Source organism: Apostichopus japonicus, chromosome 3 (genome assembly GCF_037975245.1).
Source record: "Apostichopus japonicus isolate 1M-3 chromosome 3, ASM3797524v1, whole genome shotgun sequence".
NCBI lineage: Eukaryota > Metazoa > Echinodermata > Holothuroidea > Aspidochirotida > Stichopodidae > Apostichopus > Apostichopus japonicus.
In genome coordinates this window covers 28,733,804-28,750,546 of record NC_092563.1, presented here as the reverse complement: position 1 = coordinate 28,750,546, position 16,743 = coordinate 28,733,804, and the positions used below count along the sequence as shown (strand labels likewise).

Here is a 16,743-nt window from a genome sequence, read left to right as displayed (position 1 = left end):
TTTCCCAAAAGTTTTTTTCCATCCATAACCTTTTTGAAGATTGTAACCAGTCACACATCATGTTCGACCTGATTGCATGTCCTATGGATCATTGCTTTTGTAGGTGATTCTACGTCACGGCCCACAATATCCGAAAGCCCCACTTTTCAAGGTTTTAAGCCCATTATTTGTTGAGAATTTGAAAATTCACATTTCTCGTGAATAAAAATCACTTGAAAACATACCCATAATGTTGCACAAAATTCAATCTATGGACAACCAATATAGAAAAACCTCCTTGAACCCCTAATAGACAGGTCAAAATTGCACGAGTAGAAGAAAGTATGATGAAGAATATTGGTCGGGAAATTTTGGAAAATTCCGACACAGTTAATTTATTGGTGTAGAAATATTGCATCCTCTTATAATGGCTATTATAAAACTGCGTTGAAGGAAATGAAAAATACCAGATATTTCCGATATCAGGTATATCGAAAGCGAACACTACACACATAGGCGTAGGTCCCGTAGGAGGCGGGGGCTGCAGCCCCCCCCCCCCCCCCGCAACCATTTTTTTCGGGCACCTACTGAAAGAAAAATAAATAGCAATGAATAGCTTAAAAATGATCTCCTTGGTAATTAAAATAAAGTTGTAAGCTTGGCCGACATAACTACTGTAAAAGAGAGTTTTGACATAAATGGATCTGTATGCTTTTTTTCCATCTACATAAGACATTTGGTTGTTTACATTAGCATCCGGCGGTATACTGTGCAACTTTCACGGACCGTAAGGTACACGATGCCATGCAATGTAATGACCGATGCTTACTTATATGATATTGGCATCGATATGTTGAACGCGCGCTTTGCGCGCGAAAAATTTCGGCTTTTTTCGGGCAAGTCGTTACAGCCCCAAATCCAATTGGGCTCCTACGCCTTTGACTACACACATAGACAGTTTTTTGAGGCTGTTCATCGTGGAACATGCATTTCAATGCTCACTGATATAATGTTATATCTGCTCTTTGCTTTACAAATTCGAACAGGCGTGTAGCGAGTAATTGCCAAGGGAGGGGCGAAGCCTGTAGGCAAACTATCTAAGCGAAGCGCCACCATGAGTTGGCGCGAAGCGTACAAGAAAAATTTTGGCCGAAAATGCCTCCCAGATCGCTGGAAACGACACTTTCCAGGCCTTGTAAGTTGCATCTAAGCATTGTCTATTTTGAAATTACTAGCGATGTCATAAAGAAAATTTGCTCGGGGGGGGGGGGCGGTCGCCCCCTTCCCGAAATGTTCCCCGACGACTCGGTCGAGTTCAAGACCAGCCACAGTTGGTTCCATACAGCACAATTGTACTACAATTTGTACAATTGTTTAAGGCGTCCATACACACACACGCGTTATGAAAGACCATATATTGTATTTATATAGATACATTAGTGAGAGAGGAAAAATGGAAACGTCAAAAATGGAGTTGTCGGTGTAAGGGGTAGGGTGAGGCGCACACCCCCTCCGTAATCCTTGATCTGTCACTGGCTACCCTGTGTATATAATAGGGATCAGCGCTTTAACTATGACTGTTCCTCTTTCTCTTCCCGTGGTCTTGGCTCTCTTCTACTCCCTCCTTTCTTCTTTTTCTCTCTTTTTTCTTTTTCTTTTCCCTTCCTTTCTCTCCTCCTTTTCTTTTTTTTCCCCCTCCTTTTCCCTTTTTTCTTCTCTTTTTTTCTCTCCTCTTTCCTTACCCGGGGGGCGCGCGCCCGCAACGCCCCCCCCCCTGGATACGCGCCTGTTATAAGGGTAAAATAATGAAGTTCAGAACACTTCATCCAGAAATATTACCGCCAAATGAAACACCTTTTTCAAATAGAATTTTAGCTGAACTTCTACATCGTCGCTACAGTCGTATTATTACACGTTTCCTATGTTGACGTTGGATCGCAATCGGTTGGAATCTAACAACACATGACCATTATGAAATGGCAACACGATCATATAGGTATTGGGAAATGTCTGGATTTCCCCCTATTGTTAGATATTGTGCAATATTTGAAGTTAATGCGTAGGTACTATTTATGCGTGGAGCTGAACTTATCGAACTCTGACTAAACAATGCTAGTGCTGAATGTGAGAATATACGGATATGTCAAATTAAATATCTGTTTACTTCTCAGTTCTTCTTAACAAAAAACTTAATGTTCTTTCGCTTTCCATACGGGCGCACAGTTAAGGGCTGAACTGTAGATGCAATCGAACTAAAGAAGGCCGATCTTCAATTCAAGGGTTCAAGTCTAGAAAAATATCAAGTAATTGTAAGGCTTATGTACACCTATGTTAGGGGAATATACGCTAGGCGTAGGCTAGTAAGTAATTTAGTTTAGCTTAGTTAACTTCAGATGTTATGTTTATACTTTCTTTGTTTTTAATCATGTTTTATTATGTCACCATCAGACTAACTCTGTCGTTTGGTTTGACAGGCTATCAACCTAGACCACCATAGTACTTAGTAGGGAAGTTAGAGCAATTCAATAGCATTCAAAGAGCTGTGTTGTTGGTTAGAAATTTAATATATTTTCAATATGCATGGTGAATTTCTTTTCTTGCTATTATAATCAGGGATATGTGAACTGTACTTCTAACGTTGTGTCATTAAGTATTAGCGAATTATGGTATAAAGCACGTATATTAGGTGCTAAATTATTGTAATCATATTATCTTATGATTCCTGCCTTGATCAAATCATCTATATTGTACCAAGTTCCTTAAGCTGGGTACTATTTTATCTTTAGCTTACTGAAAAGAGACCATGCATGCACATGTTATCGTCACCTAATGTGTAATGGTAAATTCAATCATCTTCAGCCCATTTGCTTCCCTTTTGACAAAACGTGAATAAAATTTCAGGAAATGTTATATGTATCAATTATTTTGTTCTTTGCCAAAGATCAATATATATTTTCTTCTTCCGTACAGACTGAGATCTTGACCAAAAAACATTGTTGGTTCACATTACAGTATCTATTCACTTGCATGACCTATCCAGCTATGGTCGGCTAGTGTATGACATCACATTAGTTTGATTGCATGGGTTGAAAATGGAATGTGATACACAACTCTACATATTGACCTATGTCAGCAGTGCCCTGTCATTTTGCTAAATCTATGCCAGCCATTACTGTAGACCTATCAAGATAATTCCAATGCAATTAACATTTCTGTCTCTTTTCCTGAAGGAATCGATTTCTTTATAGCCACTTTGGGTTTCTTTCATTTCCAATGTGATAACTATATTCTTTGCATAACTTCATGCAAAGTAATACAAGTTGTGGATCCGTTAATATCTAGCAGTAATGATACAGATTTATGGAAGAATGTTGAATGATTTTGACATGTAGCAACACGTAATCCCAACTTGAAGTCTTGGGTTCCCTCAGTGTAGTTTGCACAATAGGTCAGAACTAAAGACCAATGTTACAAAACCCTAAATGGATACCATACCCCACCATCTGTTTATGTGTTAGAATGGTGACTTAAGCTGTTATTTGTGAATGCCCAAATAATATTTATAGAAGGAAGTACTATGCAGAAATTTGTCTTTTCAGACCTTTCTTGTTGTTGTGGCAGATTTCGATATTAACAGAGGACATTATTTTTTAACTCCTGGGAGGTCACCCACTTGAATTTCAGATGCATTCCATAATACGTTCTGCTAACAATTCCTCCATTGAAAGGCCAAAGATGTTTCTGCAGAAATGTCGTAGAGTTACGGCAGTTTTTGGTCATTGATTTAGAGACGATGATAATAAAGAGAGTAAAATTAATTTGTTTTAAGTGGATCTATATATTTATATCCAACCATTCTACTACAGAATTATGACATCTTAATGTAACAATTATGGAAGCTCTATGACTTAAAAGGAATATCCATTGTAGATGGGAATATAATGCCACTCTGAGAATGAAGGCATAAATTATATTTTTATATCTTTTCCTCCCCAATATTCAGAATCATTTTAATGAATATTTCATTTTGCCTACAACAGCATCTGGAAACAGTGAAAGTATGCAAGAAGTAGAAGGTAAGTATGACAGATTGTAGGGAATTAATTTTTTATACGCCTCTGAACTGACCATTGACTAGCGCTGTAACATATGTCAATCTACGCCCTAGTTGTGAAAATATTTTTAAAAAGATCTTGTCTTCAATAATTACGAGAATAATTGCAGGCGTGAGTCCAGTGTATTCCATTTCTCACGCTCAGATACAATTTGACTGATGCTCAGAGCTGGAATTCCGTTTTAGCGTACATGATGGTAAATGCCTCAAAGAAGCTTTTCTGATTGGTTGATGACGAGATGTGTGTTAAGTTGCCACTCAAACCGTCAGCAACATTTCGTTGCTTAATTGTGCTAGTTATGAGTGGTAAAAAACATATGTTACAGTAGTTCAAATGTCACACTATGTGATTTAGTGAATGTGCAGGCACTTTGCCCAGAAGTGTCCATCAGAGGTTCTTTTAAGTAGTTCTCTACGATTTCAGAGCCAGCTGCATGTCAAGTTTGGCAAAAATAGACAGGACCGATATATCATCTTAGCTTTTATGATAGAAGTCTTTAACATGAACAACTGACTAAAACCAGCTTAGGAAATTTTTCTCTGTTTGGGAGATATCCTAGTTTAAAAGTTGTGTCTGGGGGCTGTCAGTTTGTAAATTCCATGATGTCATAGAACCACAACGATCTGAAACCTATACCTTTTCTGTGTTTTTCTCTACATCTTTTTCAGGATAGAATGTGAACAGTCTTGGCACTGAAGCCAATTCCATTATTAGGTCATGTTAGGAGCTTTAATATTTTTCAGCATTCAGCATTTGCAAAATCCATCTCCATTACAGAAAATAAAAAATGTTACAAATGAAGAGAAACAAGAAAACATTGAAGCTCATGTGGCTCAATGATGTCATATGTAGTCTTCAGCTTTGTCTGTGATATCTCCAAAATGGAGTAAGATATTTCTTAGCTGTTTTGAGGAAGTTCTTTGTGACAGTTATCTCTATCACATAGACTGATGAATGATGGTTGGGTTTCTGTCTTATGAAAATAGCTGAGCTCATAAAGACTATGAATTTTTCTTCCTATTTTTATCTTTCAGACTCTTTGGTCACTGCCCTAGAGGAAGCAATATCTAAGGGCAATGTTGACCAGGCAAGAGACATGGCCGAGGTGTTGGCACGTAAAAAAGCTAAACTCTGTATAAATTTGATTTCTGTTGGCGACGATGGCTCTTCAAACACCTTCAAGTTAGTTACCAAATGGCATATATGCCGCCAAGTATTCCCACAGTGTTCCCATAGCAACATATGAGCATAACTACAGTGTGTGACCATTTTTAAAGATGGAGATTCTTAAGTGTTTACCAGAGTTTATTTAAAGAACCGTTCTCAGTTGAATTTTTGGTTTAAGGTTACTGTTTTTGATACTAGAAACCAATATTTAGTAAGGCCTCAACTCTTTTGTAAAAAAATTCTAAGGAAACGTTGCAAGTTTGAAATTTACCTGTCTGCTATCAAACTAAGGCAATGACAATGGTGTACAAATCACTGCTATATAAAGTGTACGTAATACTAATATATAAATGGTACATAACTCAGTGGCAGAGCTAGGGGTTTTGGTCAGAGGGGGCGAGAATGATCTGTATGGGCGCTTTCGACTTTATCTAAGTGGAGCGCCACCACAGGTTGGCGCGGAGCGTACAGAAATTTTTTGAGTAAAGATACTCCCTAGATCGCCGGAAATGACCCTTTCCGGGCCTTGCTAATTTGCAGATAAACGAAGAATAAATAGGTGTCATCGCCAACAAAATGTGATAAATGTCAATAAGTAGATGAGAGCGCAATAAAAAAGTCAATAATCGCGAATAAGTTAAAAGTGGTAAATAGCTGAAAAGGGTGCCAGCAGTCCATTGAGTCCGTCGGGGGGGGGGGGGGCATGACTGTATGGACGCTCCGCCACTGACGTAACTCTACTATAAAAAGTTTCCAGCTGACAAAGCACTGAAGAGTATTTCATGCAAAACTGTTCTGACTTTAGCTTTATTACCGTGACAACAACCTGCAATACTGTTGCCAGATGAATTCACAAACTATCACCAAATTAAAAAAATACTTCACCATACAATGAGGATGAGGATTTGACCTAAGGGTTGAGAAAATTTCCAGCACTTTTTTGAGCAATCAACTTCAGCCATTGTAATCAGTTTGGCGTATTAAAGGCATTGAAGACTCGCCCCAAACCGCGTGCGGCCATCTGAAAAAGTTAACTTTCTGTTGCTTGCAAGTGAAGTTTTTTTTGGTGTCGCCAAAATGTAGACAGTAATGAAACGTGATACCTTGTTTTCTTTAGCTGGACCTGAGATGTCCACCGCTGTATCGTTTTTACACTGTGTTGTGGGTATTGACCGCAGCTGTATGTACTGACTGTACACTAGTGTCTAATTACCGATGGTAGCAAGCTGTGTGTGTGTATTTTCTGGGATCGATGGTGGTGTCTAACACTTCTGTTACACCTCATTCGAAACTAGGTCAGATTACTGGCATTAGACGTTTCTTTACGCCGGAGTCTTCACACCATTTAAAGGAAAAAATGACAAATTTGATGTGTTCACCACTTTTCAATCCATAATGTTCATCTACATACAACCCAATTGTAATAAATTGTGAATGCACACAATTCCTACCCGCATACAGGATCAACTGTCATCAAATAAGAGCAATTGTGTGTTTAGTGGGGTTTTTCAACCAATGTGGCTTCCAATTTGACCTGTTGCATCACAGAAAGACTAGCAACCCTGATTGGAACATCCCTTTAACTTCTCCTCCCCAACACCACCCATCCATGCAACTATTAATGTGTATTAAAGCAAAAAAAAGTTATTGTGTCAGTTTAAGAATATTTTAATTGCTAGGACAATGTTTCTATTGATCGACGGTATAGAAGGTACAAATCATATTTCCCACCGATCTGTCTCCTATGCCAAAATTGTTGATTCTGTGGCAATTATACTTTAAAGTTTAGCAAAGGACATTGAAACAGTTAATTGCTACTTATATTAGTAAAGGTATTGTGGTTACCTTTGCCTGGAATGTTTCCCCCATAGCTACTGAAGAAATCGGATATAAAAATGTGTCTGTGTATATTTATTCCCTTACAGGTTAGATGTGAAACTCGAGTCTACCCTTCAAGACAACGTACCATTTGCTCCGATTCCTCTGCAGGTGTCTTCAGGAATGTCCATATTTGGCTTGAAAGTAAAGGTAATTCTTTTGTTACATTTTTGTTTTTAAGAAATTGACCAAACTTTGATGAGTTTGAACTTCCACTTGTGTCCATCAAAACTGTTGTGGTTGCTACCTGATTTCATTAATATTTTTTATGCTGATTACATTTAAAGTAAGCTGAACAGCTTTCATAACAAGGTTTGTACGAAATTTGAAGTTGTAACCTGTCTGTAACACCAATTTCAACAGAGAAAATCCATCTACACTTTTCCAAACATTTTGCCCCATTTGGCTGACTATTTGGATCTCAACCCTCGTCCCAAACTTTTTACAGTTTGAAGAATTAGAGACAGGTTGCAGTAATCATGTGCCATTTTGGGTCTTATAACTTGCCATTAGTTCAGCAGACGACATACAGTATTGTGTCGTAAGTGTAAGCTGGTTTGCTTACTATTGAGGGATTTAAACAGAGAAACAAAAATAGTGTCCTTGACAACAACAGGATAACCTTCTATTAAAGCAACACATCCCTGGTCAAAAAGGACACTAGTGCTATAAGGGACATTCGTATGTGCAAATGACGCTAGGGACATTTGTATGTCCAAAGGACGCTAGTGCTATAAGGGACATTCGTATGTGCAAAGGACGCTAGTGATATAAGGGACATTCGTATGTTCAAAGGACACTAGTGCTATAAGGGACATTCGTATGTGCAAAGGACGCTAGTGCTATAAGGGACATTTGTATGTGCAAAGGACGCTAGTGCTATAAGGGACATCTAATATGAAAATGTGATAGGTGACAACTAAGGGTTATTAACGTTTGTATTGAAAATTGACATGCTTGAAGAATCTGTTACAGCATAAAGGCAATACACTATGAATAGACAGTCTATTGCATTAGAGTGTATAGGCCATCTTGATGGTGGGTTAAAGTATACTCCATTCAGTTATTATAATCTTGAATTTCCATTACAATTAATTATCAATACAATGACTCCCAGGGACAGTATTTTATGAACTTATTTTTTCAACATTGGTGAATTTTGTCACCAATAGATGGCAATACTTCACAACATACCGATGAGGTGTCAGAATTGGATCATTGGAAAGAAGATCGCCCGTGACAAGGAAATACTGAGCAACCTGAGGATAACGAAACCATGTAAGGTTTACTTGTTCGTGGTTGAACCCAAGACGCTGGAGTTAGATCGTGGAGAAGCATCCAGACAGTTTGAAATGTTAAAGAAATTTCATGACTCTCTCGTACAGAGAGGTCTGAACCCAGGTGAAGAGATACTATTAAAAGTTATCTTTATTGCCTTCAAATAGACTAGAAATAAAGAGAGGGGTGAGGGGGGTGGGGGAATGGTCCACTGTGGCCAGTCTGGCTGTACTGCCTCTGTCAGACCATCCTACCTTTTGGGATGTTTCCTTCCTCATCGTGTCCTTGATGCCGTTTATCGGAACGAGAGTAAAGCTGCACAGCATGTTGTGCATAAGTAGAATGTGTTGCATTCTTATCATGCATTATATAACACAGTGGATCCTTATATGTCTGTACCTTATAACAATAACAATATGCAATGAGGATATAAGAAAATGGTCACCTAATGATAAACACATGTACCTCTGGGTATTATTGCCCCCCCCCTCCCTAAATCACCTTCCCCCTCCCCACCTACAACACAAACAAACACCACTTAATAATTGTTTAATTCTGACATCCTCCATACCTGGAAATAAAATGGAGGGGTGAAAATATCAAGAAAACATATTATGAGATGAAAAATTTCAGCAATTTCTGACATGTTTTAGTATTACTTAAATCTCAGTGTTGATGCAGGTAAGTGTGGTACATTAATTAGTTAAGGTTTATGTCACTTTCAGGAGAAATGATCTGTTTCTTCTTCTTTATCATTAGCAACAAAAACAGTTTAACCTTCAACTCAATATCACTGAAATCGTGCCTTCTATTTCTGTTTTGTGATAAACTGGTACAATTTGAAATACTGTATATCTAAGACTATGTCATCAGTTAAAAATGAATGAAAAAAAATCATATGACCCTTTAATGCTATTTTTAGTGTCCATAAAATTAAGGCTGTGTTGAAGTCTGGTGACATAAATCCCACAAATTCTACTACTGTGTTAACACTTTATGCAGTGTTGGCATATAATTTCTCTTATTTAACCCTCCCCCACCCCCCCCCCACCCCCTCGTCCGGATGTAAGGCCTGGATATATCTGTACATTGTTAAATAACGTAATAACTAAAATCATCTGTCTATGGTGAGAGTGCCCTCTTGTAGATGTTACCTCTTTAAAGTAGGTAAAATCCTATTATTCTCTTCATAACCCTAAGGACCAAAAAAACTGAGTCACCACTGAAAAAAAGAGATAAACCTATCCTGATTTTCTTTCTTTCTTTTTGTGATATCAGACCTTGCTATGACTGAAGACGAATATTCAAACTACCTCAGACAAAGTTTTGGAGGACAACGATATCGGCCGATGGGACAACCCGGTGTTGACGCATGGAGCAGTAGTTACACCCAGCTGGATTCAGCTGTTGGGAATGAAGGGATCCCAACCTATACTGCTGGAGATGTCCCCGATAGTCCAGGAACTCTAAGGAATCCAAATGGTCATCAGGGGCAACATGCCACGGGATATGAATATGACATCATAGCTTTGTCTATGCCTGGGTCTATGTCGGCAAGAGGCCACACTGGACCTCCTAAACCTCCCGCTCCACCGAAGAGGATCCCCAAGCCATTGGCAAGGGAGGTTGGCTGGAGCTGTGAGAGGTGCACCTTTGTGAACCCACCGATCATTCCAGCATGCCGCACCTGTCTTGCACCTCGTCCGGAGAATTATGAGATCCCACTACCTGACTCCTACATCATGGACAAAGACGAGGAGAGAATTTTCTTGGAGATGAAACAAAACGAAATGCTTCTGGAAGAGGTCAGTTTGTGTAATATCAAATTTGGTAAATTCAGATGCCTATCATATGTTGAATTATGTGTTTTACAGTGACTTTTCATTCTTATAAGTATTATTAAGCATTACACATGGGGCTAATCATTATAATAAAAAATTGTAAACTGATATTCTTTGTGATAAGGCAAGGCTCGATCATTAAATTTATTTTTTCTAAGCTGGTGAATTGAGAGGCTTTTGGTAAATACAATTTAAGGTTATAATTAACTGTTAAAATGCAAACAGTCTCATCTGAATGAGATTAATACACCTCTCCCAGATTTAACTTGATGCATCACAAAGTCTTGTATACTTTATTTTTAACTTTATTGAAGCTGGAAAAGCCATCAATGTTTAAAGAAACACTCCAGTTGCAAACAAACATGGCTCCTTAAATGTTATAAGTTGTCCTCCACCAGTTCAAATTCCCCAAGAAAGTCAATATATAAGGTCTCTTACTGCGAGAGAAATATTCACTTTATCTCATCATGTTTTTCTGTTTCTTTCTTTCTTACTTTGGATATCATTCCAGTGGGAGGAAGAGGAGAAGCAAGAAGGACGAAGGCAGGCATCTCAGAATCTAGCTCAGATGATGCAGGTTGCAGAACAGGATCTGGTCACAAACATGGAATCATTTGAATGTCCCATCTGTTTCACAGAGGTGGAACCAAATGAGGGAGTAACACTGAGGGAGTGTCTGCATCAGTTTTGTAGGTGAGCAGTAGGAAGGTCTTACTGCTTCTTCAGTGTCCCCAGTGTTGGAATCAAATGTCAGCAATGCTGAAATTGATAAAAGTTTTTTCAAAGGTTGTTTGCTAGAGTTCCTAACAATCCAAATGTATGCTACAAAATGTCTCAAAGAGGGAAATATTTTGAGTTTGACACTTCCTTTTGAAAAGTGCTCAATACATAGAAGTAGAGCAAGTACATAATATAGTCTACCTATACGGTAACTTACAGCATGTTGTTACTCGAGTTTCACACCTGCAGTGTGCGGCGATCATCAGACAACTGGACGTAAACATTCGTGCATGTGACCTTGTTTCTTCCTAGCGAGGTCGGGCAGTTTGTTGACATGGCGACACTTTGAGATGAGCTCTGTTTTATTGTTTATACTGTCCTTGGTATGTAAGATCATTGCCAGTTTTTCTTCTTCACAGAGCTTGCACTGGCCCGATTCACGTTTGTGCGTGTTCGATACCTTTACTATCTCCCAGCTTATATTCTGGCTAATTTCCCCATCTTTTCAGGTTCCATGCTTTGACAGTTCTGGTTTTTTGGTACTTTTTATGCCTGAGAGATTTTGTGTGGTTGTTGAATTCGCTGCTTAAAGGGTCCTCATGAAATGCCGATATACGACTTAGATTCTGTGTCCGATGTGACTTGGGCTTTATATAATATTGCGCTGGTTAAAAATTTCCCGCGTAGGGGGCAGCTATCTGCAGATCTACAGTTACATGACCTAGTAGGGGTCGAATTGCTGGTCTGCTTGGTGATGTTTAAATTATGGGATTGAATGATTGACTTCATACTTTTCATGCAGCTGTAGCTGACTTTCACAGTGTTTCTGTTAAGTATCTTGTGGAGCCGGTGGCCCGGGGGGAAGTGCTTGTTATTAGTTTGAGGAAGGTACCTACTAAATTGGTTTTCACATCCATACTGCAATGGGGTTAACCAAGATGATGTTCCTGGTGCGGGTTCTTGTTTTGTGCTCTGGGCTTTCGCTACCTTGTGAACACCGTCTATACTCTATTGTATTGTGAAATATGGGTTCACATGATTAACTGAACGTGACAAACTGGCAATACAACTGTGTATACTCTATCGTAATATTGTGGAAATCTTTTATTGGACTTGGATTTGTATCACTCTCATGAATAGTGATCGTGTTGTTAGATATATCAACCATAACTGTGATCAATGTTCAGTATATAAAACCGCACATGAAAATGTTGTATTTATCCACATCAGTAAAGTCTGCATGTTATCAAAGACTTTGATTCTCTTTCCATCAGGGAATGTCTTGAGCACCACATAAACATCTGTAACGAACCAGAAATAAAATGTCCTTACACCGATGGCGATGACTGTGAGCAGGTTATCCCAGACAGAGAAATAAAACAGGTAGGTTTATCTTCATACTGACGTATTTCTCAAAGAGCTTTGTTGATATGGATTGTAAACTGTCTAAAGCGCTATCCAGGCATGCTTTTTCCGCGAATTCTCGGAATATCCGTGATTTCTTTTCTACCTCAGGGACAAAAACTATTATCCTAGCACACTGTAGCATACGCAAACTGGAGCCTATACCGCAATTTTTGCAAATTTCTGTGATTTTTTTTTTAACCCAGGCCCATCCCTGGCTATCCCTCTGATTCTGCGAATTGCAAGTTTCATTTATTTCTTTCCCCTCATTTCAGATAATAAGTGAAGAGGACTACAAGAGATACCTACACCTCAGCGTCAACCGAGCGGAAGCCGCTGCACCCGATTCATTCCACTGCAAGTCACCCGACTGTGTTGGACTCTGTTTCTACGACGACGAAATCAACTTCTTTGATTGCGAAGTCTGCGGTCACCAAAACTGTCTTACCTGCAAGGCTATACACGAAGGTCAAAACTGCAAGACGTACCAAGAAGACCTGAGGATCAAAGCGGGCAACGATGTAGCAGCTAAGAAAACACACGAAGCACTGCAGGTTGGTAGAAGATAACAAACAAGCTACCAGAGTCCCTAGTGAGGGCAAGATGTGGTGGGGTTGGGGGGGATTGCAAAAGTTAGTCAGCATAAGACCTCCCCCTTCCTCCCACCCTCATCCTTCATTTATCCATCACTGATGAGCTCATTTACTTTCTGACTGGTATTTTTCAGCTTTAACATAAGAGATCTTCTTATCCCTGTGACACAATTTTCTCCTTACGATACTGGTCAATGGTCATCACTAACCAGCACTTTACTGTATCGCATCATGTACAATGTGTGTGCAGAATTGTTGCTTACAAAAGTAACGTTATCATTTATCCTTCCATCGTAAGTTGCAGATCAAGGCTTAATTTTCTCTCCAGGAAATATAGATTACATCCAATATATTCTACACGTCAACCTGGTTTTGTTTACCAAACAATGAATTACATTTTTTTCATAATCTGCAGGAAATGGTGAGGAAGGGTGAAGCAATGAACTGTCCCAAATGTGGGGTTGTCATTCAGAAGAAGTCAGGTTGTGACTGGATGCAGTGCTCGATGTGTAAGGTGGAAATCTGTTGGGTTACAAAGGGTGCAAGATGGGGGCCAAAGGTCAGTATACTTTGACTCATTTTGAGAATAACTTATTCAAATGCAAGCTACAAAGTGGCTTGAAATGCATCTTTGCATCTTATTTAGTAGTTATGACTTTCCTTTATCGAAAGGAAACGAATCAAAACTTGGTATTTAATGGTTTGTGTGAGAGAAGGTGATATTTCCCCCTCTAAAACATCTCTCAATTTTCAACGGTATCCTGTGCAGGCAAGGTACATCAGAACCAGTATGGCCAACACATTTAAACATAAGATCACAAATTCTTGCATTTGCTCATGTTACTTCTATAGATATTAATTTTTTTCATTTATCTATATAAATGTTTTTTTTTTTGTCTTCTATAGGGCCGCGGTGACACCACTGGCGGGTGTAAGTGCAGAGTCAATGGCAAGTGCCATCCAAATTGTGGAAACTGCCACTGAGTCGATCTTTGCCTAACTCTACAATCCTTCAACAGGAAAGTTATTCCACATTCTCACTATACTAAAATCATTAGTCCTTAATTAACTATTATGGTGAAATTAAATTTCACTAAAATTGCAATTTGGAAGTTTCAAACAAATGTAGATAATTTATGCTCAAGTATAGGCCATGTTTTCATGATTTGGTGCAAAGCCTGGTGAAGCATAACCTGAGTACACTGTTAAGTCTTTGAACATTATACAGAAACTTTATGTTCACTGGTTATGTATTTTATATGTTTGAGGTCATTGCCATATTCAAAGATAAAGAAGAAATCGAGAGTTAAATAATTATCTGCTGTATAACCAGCATTGTAATGCAAGAACTACTTCAGTTTATACTTTATTCAAGATAGAAATACATTAATGTAGAGGTCATCTGTATCTCAACTTAGCCAGCCTTCTAGGGCTGTAAATACTTTGGCTGAAGTTAACAAGCGACACCATTGTTCCCAGAAGATCATTAATGAATCAAACCTTGACAGTTAAATGTTCAGTGTGTGAAGCAAATTGGACTTTAGTAGATTACCAACTTAGCTTTGTCTAGCATACTCAGAGGTTAAGGGGTTAAGAGAGGGCAGGGGGAAAGGGGTGGGGTGGCGGAAGCCATGTTTAACATAAAAATTCAAATTGGAAACATTGAATGTGAAAGGGAAATTTATTGAGGCCAATGAACCAATGAATATATATGTATTGGTCATTAGTTTGCAGTGCAATTAACAGGATATATCTTCTTGCTTTAGGATTTGCAAATGATTTTGAGTTGGTTAATAGCATCATGATTGGTCTCTAGAGTAAGGCAATATTTGTCACCAAACAGAACTAGCAATGTTTGATACCAGTGGCAAAACCTACAGTGGCACAGAGACCTTTCTTAATAGTTTCAATTCTCTGGACATACACCCAGTGTCCATAGCCTAGTTGGTTGGAGTGATCACATGTAAAGTAGGAGGCCCAGGTTTAAGTATAAACATATGTATGTACCTTGTCCCTCCCCATTGCCAGTGGACAAGCTGTTGTGTCTAATTCCAATGTGCATCTTGTTATGAGAAGTTTGAAACTTTCTGCTACCCTTATTAAGTTTGTTAATTAATTTCCAGTCAGTTTTCTATTGTTAATTTCATCCTATGTACCTTTGAACACTATTATGTCATTAAGAGACAATTTTAACCATCAAAAGTCTTTTTTCCTTTTGTTTAACCATCTAGCTATGAGAATCCATAAAATGTCCTGTTTAATATTTCATTTCATTTTGTTCAATTTTTAAATCTTTGACAGTGCTTGTAAAAGTCTCCCCACAATAACATATCCTCTATCTTGGAAAAGTGTTGGTTCATTAGACTTTGATGTGTAAGAAAAAAGATGCTTTCTTTGGAGGCAATGAAGTAGTTAAATACCTGCATTTGTTAATATCAAGAGAGAGGATAAAGAGTCTGTTTCTGTTTTTTTCCTTTCCTTTTTTGTTGTTGGAAAGTTGAATTTGCTTGCTTGAATATTTGAGAACATCACAATAAAGCAATCAAGACAACATCATGAATACTTGCAAAGTTCAAACTTAGTTGGTCTTATGCTTCTCTCAAGTGTTTTGTTGTTTGTTTTTGTTGGTCAGTAAGGGGTGAGAATAGGGAGGGTGGAGAGATTTATAATTTATAATGAAACGCACTGATGCGTTTGCATGAAAAGGATATGCATGTGCTTCTTGTTTGTTTTAAGAAGATTAAAATAAATAAGGTAAGACCTTTTTATCAACATATTCTGGATTGTTATTGATAACTTTATTTACATCACTAAAATAGAGATGAACCCATTAGCAGGGAAGCCATTTTTTTCTGAGTATTATATTTTGTTATTTGATATTCTTGATTGTTTTGAAAGTAATGTAAGTTTCAGCTTTATTTTAAAGAGAAAGAGAGAAAAAAATCTTGTAGCTATATGTCTGTTCTAAACTATGGGAGTCTTTGTATCTTTTAAATGCTGCTCATTTACATATCATGGTTATTCATATGTTCCTTATATTTGTTTTTGTGAAAGTCAGTGTTGACTTGAAGAAAATCTGCTTTATTAACAATATCAGGCCCTCATTATTTGATGCAGTTTAGCAGCATTTCGCACATATTTAGGCCAAGTTTCAATATTAAGCATAACTGAAATCCAAAAGCAATTGAAGTGTAAAACATAAATACTCAATTCAGTAAATTCATTTTCAAAATTTAAAGCCAATGCATTTTCCATGATGCGTACAAATATGAAAAATTTGATGACAAATCGTTTTGAGTAAGAAAATATGTAACAATTGGTCTTTTGGAGTTTTTTTTTCTTAACATGATGTTGCATGTTAAGTAGGTATAATGAAACCATGCTTATTAAGTTGGTTATTTCTATCATTGCCATTACCTATTGCTTTTAGCATGTTTCTCTACCAGGGGTGATGGTTCATTTGTAACCTGGTTCTTTGCATCAGGCAATGTTTTCCTATGTATATTCGGCTTTTTTTAGTAAGACTATACAATCAAATATAGTTTAAACAAAGATCTTTTTGATATGTTCTTTATAATCTGACTGAGAGCAGTGGTTAACCACTGCAGTGGTATGTTGAGGGATATGTGAGGCATGGGGAGGGGATAAGGGATGGAGGGAGGGGAATTGAGGGAGGTGTTCCTAGGGCCCCAAGATTGCAGCTGTGAGAAACTGCACATTGGCCTGTGTTATTTGAATCGGCATCCATCCCGGATAAGCTGCAGATTA

General features: G+C 38.1%; 1 protein-coding gene across 4 annotated transcripts; it reads left to right on the top strand.

Moving 5' to 3' along the window:
* Nucleotides 1-2,060: 2,060 nt before the first annotated feature.
* LOC139965751 (ranBP-type and C3HC4-type zinc finger-containing protein 1-like) lies at nt 2,061-16,529 on the top strand. Of its 4 annotated transcripts, none has more exons than XM_071968434.1 (11): nt 2,061-2,282; nt 3,983-4,055; nt 5,129-5,276; nt 7,187-7,289; nt 8,312-8,540; nt 9,696-10,222; nt 10,770-10,951; nt 12,253-12,361; nt 12,658-12,936; nt 13,391-13,534; nt 13,882-16,529. In XM_071968434.1, the coding sequence occupies exons 2-11, from the start codon at nt 4,040-4,042 to the stop codon at nt 13,957-13,959; spliced, it is 1,815 nt and encodes a 604-aa protein (XP_071824535.1). In that variant the 5' UTR covers nt 2,061-2,282; nt 3,983-4,039; the 3' UTR covers nt 13,960-16,529. The 4 variants fall into 4 exon arrangements, with proteins under 4 accessions (XP_071824535.1, XP_071824532.1, XP_071824531.1 ...); XM_071968431.1 differs by having other exon boundaries at nt 2,061-2,288; XM_071968430.1 differs by having other exon boundaries at nt 2,062-2,282; nt 4,020-4,055.
* The last annotated feature ends 214 nt before the right edge of the window (nt 16,530-16,743 follow it).

Coding starts and splice junctions, on each gene's coding strand:
- LOC139965751 (XM_071968434.1), top strand. Junction 5,277..7,186: donor GGCTCTTCAAACACCTTCAA/GTTAGTTACCAA, acceptor ATTCCCTTACAG/GTTAGATGTGAAACTCGAGT. Junction 10,223..10,769: donor ACGAAATGCTTCTGGAAGAG/GTCAGTTTGTGT, acceptor ATATCATTCCAG/TGGGAGGAAGAGGAGAAGCA.